Source organism: Pipistrellus kuhlii, unplaced genomic scaffold, assembly GCF_014108245.1.
Source record: "Pipistrellus kuhlii isolate mPipKuh1 unplaced genomic scaffold, mPipKuh1.p scaffold_m20_p_1, whole genome shotgun sequence".
Taxonomy (NCBI): Eukaryota; Metazoa; Chordata; class Mammalia; order Chiroptera; family Vespertilionidae; genus Pipistrellus; species Pipistrellus kuhlii.
In genome coordinates this window covers 168,303,518-168,321,085 of record NW_023425404.1, presented here as the reverse complement: position 1 = coordinate 168,321,085, position 17,568 = coordinate 168,303,518, and the positions used below count along the sequence as shown (strand labels likewise).

Genomic DNA, 17,568 nt, shown 5'->3' with positions numbered 1-17,568 from the left:
AACCCTGGATGGATAAATGCTAAAAATAGCATGAGCTTCCTAGTTGATAGAATCAGCCAGGGCTTTCGGGAGGTTAGGCTCTTCGATCTCCAACAGGGGCCCAGGAAGGCTTCACAGATTGCTCCTGATCCAGATGTCAGTGATGCTCACTGCTTCTGCCACAGTCGTAGGTAAATTATGAGGGTCAAAGGAGTTCAGGTATAAAGCCTTTATTATAGGGTCTGACTTGCCGAAAGCCCTCGGTGATGTACTGACTGTTTGTTAATGTGCTACACACTGTGCAGGAGCCCACACTCCCTGGGCCTGCTGGGAAGTCACCGCCAGGAAAGTGGTTCTCACACACTCTCCCTAAGCCAGCAGGGTAAGGAAGCTGCATGGCTTCTCCCTGTCATCCCAGCGTCTCCTTTCCTCCTCCTCTCAGACGTAAAGGTGCAAGGCCCTGAGTTCCTCCACTGGTCCCTTTCATACATGAACCTGGGGCTGGAGTGCCTCCTGGGCCAACCCTCCCCAGATGTGCACGTTACACCTGACCTTCCACCTTCACAAACCCTGTTCCTCCGGAGGCTCAGAATGCATGAGGCACATGAGCCCTCAAGCACTGAACACAGATATGTTTACAAGATGAATAGCCGAAACCAGTTTGGCTCAGTGGATAGAGCATCAGCCTGTGGACTGAAAGGTCCAGGGTTGGATTCCACACAAGGGAATGTACCTTGGTTGTGGGCACATCCCCAGTAGGGGGTGTGCAAGAGGCAGCTGATCGATGATTCTCTCTCATCGATATTTCCAACTCTCTATCCCTCTCTCTTCCTCTCTGTAAAAAAAAAAAAATCAATAAAATACAATGTGAATAAAGAAAAACAAATTAACTTATAAATGCTCAGAATGTAACATCTACTACATCAAGAAGATCACAAAATCCAAATTAATCTCAACTCCCAATTCTAAAGTTCCATTAAACTTGTTATCCTCATAGTGTTCTACCCACTGCTCATTATTCCTTTTGGGCAGATGGACAGCAAATTAATTTGTCTGTCATCTTTTGGCAGGTTTCGCAGTATCAGAGGAAAATAAAAAGTGTTTTATTGATTCCACAGTGAATCTGAAAGGCTTTCAGATATATTCTAAAGTCAATGAATGCCCTGACAATCATCAAAAATAAAGGGCTAAAAAAAAATATGAAGAAAGAAAAGGATTGGGTGTCATGTTACTGGAATACTCTGGAAAGCAAACTTTAGTGCTAAAGCTACCAATAAATTTATAGCAGAGTGTAATGTAGTGTAAATAGTCCTAGAGTGGGGAGGAATTGGTTGTGTTCAAGGAACAGAGAAAAGGCCCCATACAGCTAGAGCATCGTGGGTAAGCTGTGAAATGTCAGAGAGCAGAGTGGTAAATTATCAGCCTCAATCTCTCTCTCCCTCCCTGCCGCCCCCCCCCCCTCCTTCACACACACACACATACATCCATGGCCTTTGACATATCACTTTGCAATTCCTCTCACAGAAGAAGAAATATATTTCCTTACTCCTGGACTCTGGCTTTGTTGTGAACTTTTATTTGGTCAATGAGATGTCAGCAGATATGACGTAACAACCGTGTTCAGATGCTCAGGTATGCCCTCTGGCGCTCACCCATTGCCTGTTGGTAACTGGTCCTAGGAGGAGAATGGAGCAGAAGGGCCCAAGGTCACTCGCAGTGTGAAGCAGAGCTGCCAGTCGGCAAAACCTAGATCAGGCAGCTGCAGCCAACCTGCAGGCCTGGGAGTAAGCCAGCCGACCAGCAGATCCAGGAGAAAAGGAGTTGTTTTAAGCTGGAAGTTTTAGGGTGGCTTATTCCTCAGTATCACTGTGGCAATATCTACCCAATACTGATCTTTGTGTGCCATAAAAAGAGTGTGTAATTGGAAAAAATAAAATATATTACACAACATACAGAATGATTGTATGTATGTGTGTGTGTGTGGAGAGAGACAGACATAGAGAGGAAAAGCACATATATGATAGATACTTTTTTAGGGGTTACTTCTTGAGCGTAGAAATAGTGAATGTTCCATTTTTAAGTTTCTGCAGTTTTACATCTTTTTTCCAGTGTTCCAGTGAGCAGAGTGGAACAAGGGATAAATAAGTAAGGTTCTATTTATCACAGCCAGCAGAGAACCTCAAAGGTCATTCAAAAGGTATTGAAGTTCCTTAGATGAATCCTGTTTGCCATTTAAGCTTGTCTGAAACCTCACTATTGTACTGACTAGTGTACTTACATATCCTGTTTTTCAAGTAAAACTGAGTCTGTAGCAGGGTATCCTGTGTCCTAACTAGACTGTGGTTTGCAGAATTGGTGACCTAGTGATCCTTACAGGATTCAATCTCCTTGAGAACTGATCATCACAGAGGATCATGTTTATGACTGAGGAAGAAGCTGCTCTTTTCTGACAAGGGTGCCAAGAGGGAAGGCAAGGAGCTGAACGAGATGGGATAGAATCTGTCCCCTGCACAGTCCGAGGCTCTGGTTTTGAATCAGGATGGAGAGAAGGTTTAACCATAACACCGAAGGGCAGGAGAAGACAGCCCTATCCCACAGTAGACGCACAGCGTAGAAATGGCTCTGTGCCCAGAGACATCCCACCCGAGCAGAAGAAAAAGCCTGGTGAGGAGGCAAGAACAAAAGAGTTTGAGAGGATAAGTTTCTGAGCACAAGAACACACCGCCTTGGGAAATGCCTGACATGGGAGGACCATTCCCAGGAGGGGCCGAGATTTACCGCGATTTGGGCAATCGTGTCATTAGAACTGAGAGCGGGGATGTGGGGCTCACAGGTACCCGATCACACAAGGCGCCAGGAGTTAGTCAGCCTGTCTTAGAGCCACGGTCCACCTCTCCTTCCCTGCTAAGGGATCTGTTATATATAATATTCCATGTCGATTATATTCCCATGTTTGTCGCCCCTTAGAAAAACACGATCCACAGGAACTTCTTTAACCATTGCTAAAGACTGCCAAAATTCTAGGTTTCCCTTTTCAAATTCAAGTTAATTCTGTGCTAATATCATAAAGACTCAGGAGATCTTCAATTACCTTTGAGTTCTCATCTAATTTTTTTTATTTTTATGATACATCTTTACTTGACATTGTGGTGAAAACTCTCCTCTGTGAACATTTAATCAAACACTAATCACATAAGCGTTCGTTTTTCAAAGAACAGCCCCATGAACTCGAAATCCTTGAAAATGTATTTGATTATGAGTGAAATCACTGACTATTCCTAAATAAAAATAGCAAGGTTTAAAAACTGGAGACTCCATGTCCTTTGCCACATGCCTCCATTCAGGTACTGGCCTGTACTTTTAACAAAGCTACATCTTTAAATGTGCCATAGGCGCTATTGGAAAGGACATAAATAATGGAAACTGGAGCCTGGAAAATGGCGAGCTGGCTCAGCCTCGGGGAGCATCATTTGTGAGATCCAGCTGCAAAAGCTAGAAGCCATAAAAAATGCATGCAGATTTCTTTTTAAGCATTAACACACCACTACTTTAAATGTTGGTTCTGACTGAGAAATTCCTCTCGGCAGGTGCTTTTTACCCCCATAACCTCTGCAAGCTGCCGGAGTCCCAGGAGACCAAACAAATTGCTAACTTAAAAATTCATTATAGAATTTGCTCCCTTTCCAAGACATGAGATGTACTCTATATTTGCTCTTCAGAACCCCCAGGGACCATAATCTTCAAGGCCCCGTGTGCTAATATGACGCCATCTCTTGTCCATTATTAATAGGCTGGGTAGAGTTTTTAAGAAACATATCACGCCCAAAAGTCCTAAAATGGGAAGTGAGAATGCCAGTAGCCGCATGTTAATTCCTTTAAACAATGTCAAAAGTGATGACAAAGAGGATCTCAATACACCCTATTGCTGAGAAGTGTGAAGTGTTACACTCCATACTTTTCCTTTGCCAACAGATGGTGGCAAGTGGAAGATGATGACTGGAGGCATGAAGTCACTGTGAGCAAAATAAATGCAATTCTATGAAGCTATGAAAAATAATATAAAATTATCCGAGATATAAAAGTATGGAGTTTAAGTATGCATTACACTGAGTAGCCAGATTATTATGATCTCTGAATGCATAATAATATGGCTACTCAGTGTATGTGTGTGTGTGTGTGTGTTTGTGTGTGTATACATATACATATATATATATTAGAGGCCTGGTTCATGAATTCATGCATGGGTGGGATCCAGCCAGCCTGGTCAGGGGTAGGGGACATGGGAGTTGGCCGGCCTGCCTACTGGTCGAACTCCTGGTTGAATGGACAATTTGTATATTAGCCTTTTATTATATAAGATATACACTGAGTGGCCAGATTATTATATATTCAGAGATCATAATAATCTGATCAGTCAGTGTATTTTGAAAATATAAAAACCAGCCATCTGGGCAAAGGCCCAGACTTAATACAGATAAAGCAGGTGGCTGCTTACCTTATCACATTTCAAAGACACTCATAAAGAGAGCACATAAACTCAAGAATGTTATAACTCAAATAGATTCAGTCAAAATGTTGATGTCAGAATAGGCCCATGGGGAGAAGGAGAACCAGTACTAGCATCCAGAACCAGGGAAATGGACCAAGAACAGAACAAAGCGATCTCTGAGAAAGTGCTAAAATGAGTGTGTGTGTGTGGGGGGAATGGTGTCATTAATATTATCCTATCTAAAAAAGAGGGAATATGTTAATTAACCCTCATGCCTTCACAAAAATAGTGGCACCCATAGCCAATAAGGAGGGAATATGCTAATCGACTGCCCTGTCCTCAAAGATGGCGGCATCCACAGGCACAAGATGGTGGTGCCCAGTCCCCTCAGCCCCACCGGGGAGGCAAGTGAGTGTCAGGTAAGCCCGGCCTTGCTGCACACCTGCCTCTGAAATCCCCCAATCCCCTCAGCCCCCCAGTTGCCCAGGGCCAGCACAAGGTGCAGGCAAGCCTTGGATGGTGCCTTCCCAGCCACCCAGAGCCACCCGAGGCTCAGGTAACCAGGGCCAGCCGAGGCTTGTGCTACCAGCAGTGGCAGCAGCAGAGGTGTGATGGGCTATCACCTTCCCCTGATCACCGAGTTGCCTCCTGCCCCTGAGGGCTCCCAGACTGTGAGAGGGGGCAGGCCAGGATAAGGGACCCTCCCCCGTCCAGTGCATGGATTTTTATGCATCAGGCCTCTAGTTTCAAAATAAACCCTTTGAGTCTAGTTCAAGATTAAGAACAAGATTTTCCTTCTCTGAAAGCATGGGTCTGAATTCAGTTCAAAGCACTTCTCTAAAATTTGGTCAATAGGTAATTATAGTATCATATAAGTAGATTAAATGGATGGAGGAATGGAAGAGGCCTAACCAAAGACAACTCATGGATTATTTAAGGATAATACTTCTGTCCTAAAGAAATACAGCACTTTTAAGAAATGCTATGGTAGACAGGTAGGAACAAAGAGAACAATTTGATTAGACAGAGGTACAACTAAAGTCCTAGAATGCTAAGAGTTTGGCTAGTAATTACAACCCATTCCAGAAGAGATAAGAGAGAAGCAAAATCATTTTAAAGAGATGGAATGGCTAAGAGTAAGATCTGGCTGTAACTCAATCTTGAAGACATTAGCATACATTATGAGAGAATGGTTACTCAGAATAGTAATAAGCCTAGAAACATAGCAAATGGAGGTGGAGATGGAGAAAGGGAAGAGTTGGAGGTAAGTACCCATCAGAGGTGAGACACAGAAATGGTGGGGGGGAGGTGACTGCCTCACTGTAGAGGTGCTCTGAGCTATGGGCTTGGATTTATTCCAGGCATCCCCTGGGACTGGATAAAAGATCCCTGGAGACCACTTATAGAACTTTACTTCAATTTTATTTTCACTTAGCATCCCTTTTACTGTGAATACAGCCTCTCAGGCCACCCTAATATTGGAAGGATTCATGAAATAATAAACATAACTATTTTAGTGACAACAAAATTAAGAAGCGAACATTCAGATTTACACCACTCTCTATAAATTAACACTAGTCTGTCCTCTCTTCTTCTCAGGAGGTGGCTTATGAAGCGCTGGCATGTAAATGTCTTGAATTGCAAATCTGACATCAGGCCCACACAACAGCCACTTCACCACCCCATGGGGAGGTTGGCTGCCTTTAGAGGCTATACTCCCTGATGTTACAAAAAAACAAAAACAAAAAGAAAAGAAAAAAAGAAACATATAGGAATACATAATCCACTTACCATCCTGTGAATTTAGCCCTAGATTATGTAGATCAGAAATCAATTGTATAAATCAATAGCCGATATTGAACCTATTAGGTTGTATAAGAATGAACACTGTACCTATTTTATTAGTAGTGGGCCCTAACACAAGGAATTTTTTCTTAAAATATTAGGGTATATTTTATTGATTTTTTACAGAGAGGAAGGAAGAGAGATAGAGAGCTAGAACGTTGATCAGCTGCCTCTTGCACACCCCCTATTGAGGATGTGCCCACAACCAAGGTACATGCCCTTGACCAGAATCGAACCTGGGACCTTTCAGTCCACAGGTTGACTCTTTATCCACTGAGCCAAACCGGTTTCGGCACAAGGAATTATTTTTTAATAAATACAAATTTAAGAAATGAAGGGAGATAAGGGGGTAAAAAGAAGGAATTCAGGTTCATTCCAGAAGATTAAGCTGCTAGTAAGATGTGATGACTTCTCATATGACTGTTAAGCCAGATGGCTTCAATCCTTTTGAGAAGTTGGTCATAAAAATTTTTAGAGGACAGAGAGAACTATAAAACTAGATCAGTTATGTAACTGAACTATTCATTAGAGTACAAGGCTATGAAGATGAAAGTTGTTCCTGCTTTAATATAAATATAAACAGATTATTTTGAGAACTATCTAGCTAAAGAGAGGAAAAAAAGGCATCTGAAAGTCTACTGTAATTTGCCTGTTATATGATTCAAGTTTACATGATCTATAGTGCTAAGTTTCACCAAAATGTATGATGGAGAGAAAATAGAAAAATAGGCAAGAGACCTAAATAGATACTTTTCAAAAAAAGACAGAAGGAAGGCCAAGAGGCTTATAAAAACATGCTCAAAGTCACTAATCATCTCAAAATGACAATGTGATACCATCTCACACTTGTCAGAATGGCTATCATTAAGAAATGACAAGTGCCGAAACCGGTTTGGCTCAGTGGATAGAGCATCAGCCTGAGGACTGAAGGTTCCCGGGTTCAATTCCGGTCAAGGGCATGTACCTTGGTTGCGGGCACATCCCCAGTAGGGGGGCATGCAAGAGGCAGCTGATCAATGACTCTCATTGATGTTTCTAGCTCTCTCTCTCTCTCTCTCTCTCTCTCCCTTCCTCTCTGTAAAAAATCAATAAAATATATTAAAAGAAAGAAAGAAAGAAAGGAAGGAAGGAAGGAAGGAAGGAAGGAAGGAAGGAAGGAAGGAAGGAAGGAAGGAAGGAAGAAAGAAAGAAGAAAGAAAGAAAGAAAGAAAGAAAGAAAGAAAGAAAGAAAGAAAGAAAGAAAGAAAGAAAGAAAGAAAGAAACGACAAGTGCTTGCCACAGGATGTGGAGAAAAAGGAACCCTCATGCACTGCTGGTGGGAATGTGGACAGGTGCAGCCACTGTGGAGAACAGTATGGAGTTTCCTCAAAAAACTAAAAATGGAACTCCCATTTGACCCAGTGATCCCACTTCTAGGAATATATCCCAAGAAACTAGAAACACCAATCAGAAAAGATATATGCACCCCTATGTTCATAGCAGCACAATTTACCATAGCTAAGATTTGGAAACAGCCTAAGTGCCCATCAGCAGATGAGTGGATTAAGAAACAGTGGTACATCTATACAATGAAATACTATGCTGCGCTTAAAAAGGAGTTCTTACCATTTGCAACAGCATGGATGGAAATGGAGAGCATTGTGCTAAGCAAAATAAGCAAGTCAGAGAAAGATAAATATCACATGTTCATTTATGGAATATAATGAACAACATAAACCGATGAACTAAAACAGATCCAGAGAAGAGAAACATCGATCAGACCATCAAACCTCAGAGGGAAGGTAGGGGAGGGTTGGGGTACGGGGGAGAGATCAACCAAAGGACTTGTATGCATGCATATAAGCCTAACCAATGGACACAGACACCAGGGGAGTGAGGGCGTGAGTGGAGGAGTTCTGGGGGGCAATGGTGCAATAAGGACACATATGAAATACCTTAATCAATAAAGAAAATATATATATATATATATATATATATGTTCTCATATTAAATGAGTTGTTCCTACTAAGCAAGTTTGAAATAAAGGCAAGACTGGTAATTATAAGTATGCTATGCATAACTGAGTGAAACATCTGAAAATCACTCCATTTTCTAAGTGATGGGGACAAGTTTTTGTAAAATCTGGGCCTTGGATGAGCAATAAGCAGCATGCTGTGAAGAGGTTTAACATTTATTCTCAGGAGAACATTTATTTCTCAGTGACTAGACCTCCCTTCGCTGGGATCCGGATCGAATACACTTGAAATGGTTTTGATGTATCGAGTTTCTGAGCAAACTACACACAAAGCCAGTAAGAGAAAACTGTGAAATTATAACGCCCATTGCAAACTTCTCGGGCAATCACAGCAAGTACCGCTGATAACCATCCACTCACGTGTAAGTACAACCTCTAATGGGTGTGTTCACATACAACATGAGGGTTTCAAGTTTCCTGTTACAAATCAGCTTCTGCCACAGTACTTGTTTTCCAGGCAAGTGCTGAAACCACTCCATGGCCTGGCCAGAACAGAGTACCCACCAGCTCTAGGCACCCCAGCATGAAACTCCCTTCCAAAACACAGGCCAGTTATGGACTTGTGAGGCTGGCTGGTGTCCTGAGATAAACTCCCACTGCTCAGTTTCCCTTACTGTTCAGGAAAGGGGCGTGGCTGCCAAATCCCAGGCAGCCAGGCACACCAAATGCTTACTTCTCGGTACCCTACACCATCTTTTATTTCGGAAAACTTGAAGGATAGTAAGTAAATGATTCGGCTAGCCGGTGAGGACAGAGTACATATGTCTGTGATTAAGGTGAGTCATGCCACAAAGCTGGGAATATGTTCTGGTAGCATATGACAGGATGGGCCACTATACAGTACATCTTGGCACACATGAATCAAGAGGCTTGTGTTATTATTCTGGGAGTTAGGAGGTTTCACAAACATCTCCCCACGCTTGCCAGTGCAAGCCTTTGGAACTTTACAGGCGGCCTCTCTCTTTCATTGCATCACTCCCCGGGAATTACTTAGACGGGAAACTGTGTGGTTGAGAGTGGAAGTTTTAGGGTCTGGTACTCTGGGTCTGAGTTCTACTGCTTATACGTCTTGGGCCCTGAACAACTTGCCTCAGATCTGCTAGCTTTCTTTTCTTCACTCTGTGAAAGAGAAACAAGAAGAGTCGCTAATGGAGTTATTGGGAGAATTGAATGAGATACTGCAAGTAAAATACACAAATCTGTGTTGTCGTTGTTTTTTAAAAAAATGTTTGGTAAATGATAGCATTTGGTATCTGTGACTCAGATGTGCCAGTTCCTCTAATCTCCCATTAGACCTCTGTCTATGGCCTTTTCCCAGCAGCCAGCTCCCCAGGGGCCCCAGGAGCTCATGATCACAGTCACCTCATTTACCGTACTTTCCTGCTCAAATATCCCGGGAGTCTACGGATGGCCAGTGAGTTGTATAACCACAGCAGCTCTGAAGTCAGAGTGCAGTGAAATCACTCTGGCCTGAAGTGGAACAGGAAGGCTTGGTGTAAGAAATGGAACTTTAAAAAAAAAAAAAAAATATATATATATATATATATATATATATATATATATATATATATATATATATATATGTGTGTGTGTGTGTGTGTGTGTGTGTGTGTGTGTGTGTGTATATATGTATATATATATATTATTGACTTCAGAGAGGAAGAAAGAAGGAGAGAGAGAGAGAGAGAAACATCAATGATGAGAGAAAATCATTGATTGGCTGCCTCCTGCAGACCCCACACTGGGGATTGAGCCCACAACTCAGGCATATGCCCTGACCAGGAATCTAACCGTGACTTCCTGATTCATGGGTTGATGCTCAATCACTGAGCCACACCGGCCAGGTGAAATGGAACTTTTTAAGTTAAGAAGTTATTTTATTTATATCTAACCTCAATCCAAAATATTGGTGGTATTTTTTAAAGCACATATTGAATGGTGAAAATAAATAGTGGAGAAAGTCAGAGGGAAGAGAGAATACACAGGGAAAAAGCATGGCTGGCCATAAGATTTCACCTAATTATGTTCCAGACCATCTAGAGCTAGATATGGGCAAATCTGGCTATAACTGTCCTATTACGAAAACAAAAAAAGGAAAATATGATCAATTGCAAAATTCATATATGCCAATATGTGTCTTCTATGCCAGCCATTGTTCTGAGCATTTTAGATGTGTTAACTCACTTACTGTCATAGTGGCTGTATGAATTGGTTCTGTGTTATTCAGATGGGAAAGTGAGGCTCTGAAAAGTTAAATAAATACCAGGACTCACTGTGGCAGCACTGAAATTTGAACTCTGGTTGCCCAGTTCACAGCTCAGGCTCTTAAGAACTAAGCAATGCTATTTTGATAGACAACATATAACAAATAATAGAAAGCCAGCAGTTCGGAGTGAGGATTTCCTAACTCTGAAAGCTAAGCCCACATAAAGACAAATAGTTTGACAAAGTACACTAGCTTCCAGATTGATGGACTTCCTAGGTCAGTTTAAAAAAATGTTTTATTGGCTATAGGCTCCTTCCTGGCATGGGCTCTGATCAAGGGCATGCAGGAGGCAACCAAGTGTTGAGTTTCTCTCACATTAATGTTTCTCTCTGTCTTTCCCTCTCTCTCCCACTCTCTCTAAAAATCAATGGGAAAATATCCTCAGGTGAGGATTTAAAAAAATGTTTTTATATATGATGCACAGCCCAGCTGATGTGGCTCAGTGGTTGAGCATTGTTCCATGAACCAGGAGGTCATGGTTCCATTCCTGGTCAGGGCACACGCCCAAGTTGCCGGCTTGATTCCCAGTAAGGGACATTCAGGAGGCAGATGATTAATGATGTTCTCTTATCATTGATGTTTCTATATCTCTCTCCCTTTCCCGTCCTCTCTCTGAAATCAATTTAGAAAAACATATTTAAAAAATATTTTAAAAATATGATGTACAGCTAACCACCTCTTGTTATTTGTGTGTGTCAACTAAGAACATAAGAACATTAAAACAACAACAGCTACCAGGAATTGCCAATATTATTTCAGGAAATAAATAACATGTAAGTACAAACACACACACACACACACACACACACACACACACACACACACACAAAAAATGAAAGAGTGTAACCTAAGCATAGAGGATCTTGCTTTACAATTTTGAATAAATTCAGCTTTGTGAAAAATGTTCACAGTCCTTGTTTTCTCATGTGCCTCTGACAGGTGAAGAACTGTCAGAGAGTGTCAGTATTTCTGACAGCCTCTCTTTGGAAGATCTATGACCCCAGGATAGCAAGGATCCAAAAGCAGACCTGAGACTCCATTCTACTCCAGGCCGGATCCCAGGAAGGTCTCAAAATTAAGTCTCTTAAGAACCAGGAGATATGAACACATCAAAAAACAACACAGAATGTCTGTGAGCAGCAGCCCGAGCAGGTGGACTCAATCCCACAAGATACACATATCACTCACCAACGTGAACACAGCACTGCAGGCTGTGAGACACGCCATGGCGACACGTGTACTGTCAGGCTATAATTTCAACCTGGAATAAAACTGAATACTCTATCTTTTCTAAGAGGACATGTTATGCTTAAAGAAAATGTAAGACTAACACCAGGAACATGATTCGATTTTCCTGATGCTAACACATGGGCAGCATTTTCCTATTTTGTTTGGTAAAGAATTTGAGTTGCTTCTAAATTTATGCTGAAACCCATTGGATGCTTTCTGAGGCCGAGACCAGCAGCTCCACTTGTTCAGGGAGTTGTATTTACAATACCTGCTGTTCCTATATGTCCATTAGAATGCAATTATCCTGCTTGGGGGAAAATAAAGGTCACTGGGTTAATGGAGCTCACCTTCTTTTTTAGCTCATAAATAATACATCAAATATAATATTTAAAAAGAAAACCACATCCCGCATAGCATTGTGTTTCTATTGCTTTCCTCACAGAACATTTGAGTACATGGCACTTACTATGGCCATAATCGCTGCAGCCCATCAAGTTCCTATAGCACTGGTTGAGACAAGAAATACTCAGCATGCATCTATTAAATTGATAGTCATAAAAACTCAAATGTTCAAGAAATTTCTCATGACATTTTCTTTTTAAAAAAATACATTTTATTGATTTTTTACAGAGAGGAAGGGAGAGGGACAAAGAGTTAGAAACATCGATCAGCTGCCTCTTGCACACCCCTTACTGGGGATGTGCCCACAACCAAAGTATATGCCCTTGACTGGAATCAAACCTGGGACCCTTCAGTCCGCAGGCCAACGCTCTATCCACTGAGCCAAACCAGTTAGGGCCTCATGACATTTTCAAGGTAGACTATAGTACATTCTACTCTGACTGTAAGGAGCAACTCACAAAATTATTTATACTAGCAAATATACAGAAAACCTATGGGCTTTATCAAAGTATTGGCAAAGATATGCATTTAAAATTTTTTAAACAAATGCGTACAGATTCAAGCACATTCCGTTGCTTCCAGAATGACTTACCAACAGTACTTGTAAGGAGACAGTCTTTACGACCGCCCCAATAATAATAAATATTTCTAGGCAAGAATCTGCTGCCACTAGTTCCCTAATGACAAAATGAAGACATTCCTGCCAGCTAAATAGCTGAATATGGCTCTCAGCCCAAAAAAGAGCCTAATCAATGTTTTCACTTCAGGCTTCCCAAGGGAACAACTAAGCAATCGCTCCAGTACCTGGCACATCAAGATTTATAAGGCAAAATAGGAACAGATGGCCTAAATAGCTTCAGAAAGCTATTTGTCTAGAAAAACTAAAACAAAAACAAAAACAAAAACCCACAAAAATGAAACAAAAACAGAGCATCTGCTACTATATCACTATATCACTCTGCCCCTAAAAATAAGGCTGCATGTCTCATGAGATTTACCTAAGAAATATTTTTTGAAATAAAAAGGGAGTTATAGTATACCTCCGAGCCTATTATAACAACTGTTAAACACTTATAAATAACTCAAAATAATGAAAATGAAAAAATCAGCTTTCCACTTGACGCAGGCTTATGTGACAAACTGCACCACAATCACCCAACAACAGAACCACACACAGCTTCTGCCTCCTCGTTACGAGTTTCCGCAGTAACCCAGCACAGCCCTGTGAAAGGCATATCAACGGACTTATAAACCCAGCAATGAACCAGACAACTGATTTCCTAAATAACACAGCAATGGTACTCCCAATTGTTTCAAAAGTTTATTCGAAGGGCATGTATCTGTCATCAACAGCCTATCATTATTTGTTTTTATCATCATTAATAGCAAAAGAGGTTGTTCTGCCAGGCACTGATCTAGCAGTTTTATGTCAGTTACCTAACTTAATACTTGAAAAAAAAAATCCTATGGTCTGTGAAGGGTGGCAAAATATACCACCCCAAAATATGCCACTTTGGCATAAGGATTATTTTGAGCTAAAGAAACCTAAAAACAACAACAACAAAAAACAGTGCATTCAAGAGGAGCATTCTAATCTCCCCTTTTCTTCTTGAAAACAAGAGATTAAAAACTCCCTCGTGAAAGATGCCCTCTCTGTACCAGAGAAAAGAAACATTTTTCAATGAAGAGTCAAAGCTGAGAGAATTCTATAAAAAACAGAACTTGTTAAAATAATTTGTATCTTCCTTTAGCCTCCTCATATATTTTAGCTACTTTTCCACAATCACCTCTTTTCATTTCCTTATGAGGACTCTTGTGTCACATAAAACTTATCTACATTTGTAAGCTTTTCTCTTGTTAATCTGTTCTATGTCAGTTTCATTTCCAGGCACAGCCAAAACACCCTAAGAGGGTAGAGGAAAAAGTCTGCCTCCCCTATATCTGTGATAATTTGTTATCTAATTAAGACTGTAGATCCATCAGCACAAAGCACTAACACTATTTATTTAATTTTTTAAATATATTTTATTGGTTTTTCACAGAGAAGAAGAGAGAGGGATAGAGAATTAGAAACATCGATGAGAGAGAATCATCGATCAGCTGCCTCCTGCACATCCCCCACTGGGGATGTGCCTGCAACCAAAGTACATGCCCCTGACTGGAATCGAACCCGGGACCTTTCAGTCCACAGGCCGACGCTCTATCCACTGAGCCAAACCAGCTTCGGCTAACTAATACTATTTAAATATAGACACTGATGAGGAAAAACCAAGATGGCAACATAAGGTAAACACCTAAATGTAGCCTACCACAACAATTTTAAAATTACAACTGGAAAACAAAGTGGGCATCGTCCCGAAACACCAGAAAGCTGGCTGAGTGGAAGCTCTACCAACTAGAAAAAAAAGAGAAAAGGACGCTGAGCCTCAGAAGCTGTGGAGGTGCAGAGATCCGTGAGCGTGGAAAGGGCAGGTAGTTAAATACGCCACTGGCTTAATTGCAGCATGCGAGTGGGCAGCTAATGCGCGGTGAGCTTTCTCTTTGGTGAGGAAAACAAAACCCCCCAATTGCACTGATATCCAGTTCTGGTTAGGGAGAAATTGGACTGTCTGGCGAAACTCGAGAGCAACCTTCTCTCAGAGCAGCGTGTGGCCAGCAGCCATTGCCGAGGGACTCTGAGAACAGGACACTCTTAGGGTGGGGCTGACGGGAAACCAAAGCTAGTCTGCACCACCCTGAGACTCTGCCCCATCCAAGCTGAGCACAGAACTTTCCTAGTGGAGACACTGCTAATCATCACAGCCATTTGGCTTGGAGATCAACTCTCCCCATTTGTGATACCAACAACAAGCAAAGCTTAACTACAACAAGACTGCACATACAGCCCACAAAGGGTCCACCACAGGGAACTGGGGAGGCTGAGCTACTGGGCCCTGCTAGGACACCTAGCACACAAAGCCACTCCATCAATTCAGGGAAGCAGCTAAAATGCGGAGACAAAGAGGCAGGCCTCAATTGAAGAAAATGGATGAAAGCAAAAGGCTGGATATAGAGTTCAAAACCACAGTTATAAGGTTTTTCAAGAATTTCCTAGAAAAAGCCAATAAATTAAAAGAGACCCTTGAGGATATGAAAAGGGATCAACTAAAAATTAAGCATACACTGACTGAAATAAAAAATATTATACAGAGACCTAAAAGCAGACTAGAAGATCGCAAGAATCAAGTCAAAGATTTGGAATACCAAGAAGCAAAAAACAATCCTCTGGAAAAGCAAAAAGCAAATAGAATACAAAAAGTTGAAGATAATATGAGAAGCCTCTGGGACAAGTTCAAGCGAACCAACATCAGAATTATGCGGGTGCCAGAAGAAGAGAGAGAGCAAGATACTGAAAACCTATTTGAAGAAATAGTGACAGAAAACTTCCCCCACCTAGTGAAAGAAATAGACTTACAAGTCCAGGAAACACACAGAATCCCAAAGAAAAGGAATCCAAAGAGGACCACACCAAGACACATCATAATTAAAATTCCAAGAGCAAAAGACAAAGAGAGAATATTAAATGCAGCAAGAGAAAAGCAGTTAGTTACCTATAAAGAAGCACCCATATGATTGTCAGCTGATTTCTCAACCGAAACCATGCAGGCCAGACGGGAATGGCAAGAAATATTCAAAGTGATGAATAGCAAGAACCTACAACCAAGATTACTCTACCCAGCAAAGCTATCATTCAGAATTGAAGGCCAGATAAAGAGCTTCACAAATTAAAAAAAAAAAAAAAAAAAAAAAAAGGAAAAGGAGTTCATCACCACCAAACCAGAATTCTATGAAATGCTGAGAGGTAATCTTTAAAAAAAAAAAAAGGACAAAAAAAGATAAAAATCAGGACAACAAATACGTAACTATCAACAAGTGAATCTATTGTAAAAACCAAGGGAATAAAAAATGTGATGAACAGTATTAATTGGTGAATATAATAGAATCAGGGGTATAGAAAGGGAGTGGACTGACAATTCTCAGGGAAAAGGAGAGTGGGAGGTGCGGGAAGAGACTGAACAAAAATCGTACACCTATGGGTGAGGACAGTGGGGAAGGGGAAGGGCAGAAGGTGGGGTAGGAACCTGGTGGAGGGGAGCTATGGAGGAACAATTGTAATAATCTGAACAATAAAGATTTGTTAAATTAAAAATAAATAAAATAAATAAATAGAGACACTTATTTTCCTTAGTGTTTATTCTCATTGTAAATATTTTTGTCTTTGAGCCCTGCCGGTGTTGCTCAGTGGTTGAGCATCCACCCATGAACCAAGAGGTAACCAGATCAATTCCTGGTCAAGGCACATGCCTGGGTTGTGGGCTCAATTCGCAGTAGGAGGCAGCTGATTGATGCTTTTCTCTTTCCGTGATGTTTCTCTCTATCTTTCTCCCTTCCTCTCTTTCTAAAATCAATAAAAACATATTTAAAAAATATTTTTGGCTTTAAAATGTATCTGGGCTCCCCAGAAAGGTTTCCTTAAAATATTAATTTTACTAAATATTATCAGATACTTACTTCTTTACTTATTACAAGAACCTTTACATCTGTTTTACAAAAAAATGAAGCAGGCCGATTTGCATTAGTTAAAAGGCAGGTTTCCTGAAAAATAGAAACAAATGGATTTCTTCAGGAATTATTTCAGCTCTGATGTTATTATTACAATGAAATTCTGGTACCATTGGAATTATAAGTATGCATCCAACTCTCACTGGGATTATAAGTATGTATCATTTTAAGCAAATAATTAAAAAAATAAATCTTGAGCAATAAAAAGCAATTGGAATTGATAAATAAGGACTGTCCTGATCTTACTTTCACATAATCTATCAGTCCCAGCAGCATTAAATGTAAGGGCTATTTTATAAAAACAGAATGCAGGGCTGAACAAGTCTTTATTCTGGAATACTTGCTATATTAAAACAACAGCATAATCTGCAAACACACAAAATGCTGTATGTTAACTCCACTCACCATTTATTACTTAAGAGAAAAGGGTGCTTTGTCCTACAGATGGCAAACTTGGAGTGGATGCTGACCTAAAACCATGAGGCTCAATGAGGGGTATGGTGTGAGTATAACCAAATACAAAATTATAACAAATTTTAGTGATTATAATATTGAAAAAGGTGTAGTAATAAAGAATCAAGGTGAGATTATCTTATTGAAGGAGGATAACATGACTTTAACATCTCTCTTTGCTTGCGATGGGACATCCATCTTATGCAACCCTTGGAAATAGGCACTCCTGGTTCTTGGGCCTTTGGACTTGGACTGAATTATATCTATGGCTTCCCTGTTTCTCTAGC

General features: G+C 40.8%; 1 protein-coding gene across 1 annotated transcript in view; it reads right to left on the bottom strand.

Annotated features, from left to right (window-relative positions):
* The window catches only part of LOC118706492, a 73,765-nt gene that overhangs the window by 28,624 nt on the left and 27,573 nt on the right, over positions 1 to 17,568 (bottom strand). The window contains exon 6 of the mRNA XM_036415843.2: positions 16,778 to 16,861. Coding sequence (XP_036271736.1) covers positions 16,778 to 16,861 — 84 coding nt within the window. The remainder of the gene's footprint in view (positions 1 to 16,777; positions 16,862 to 17,568) is intronic.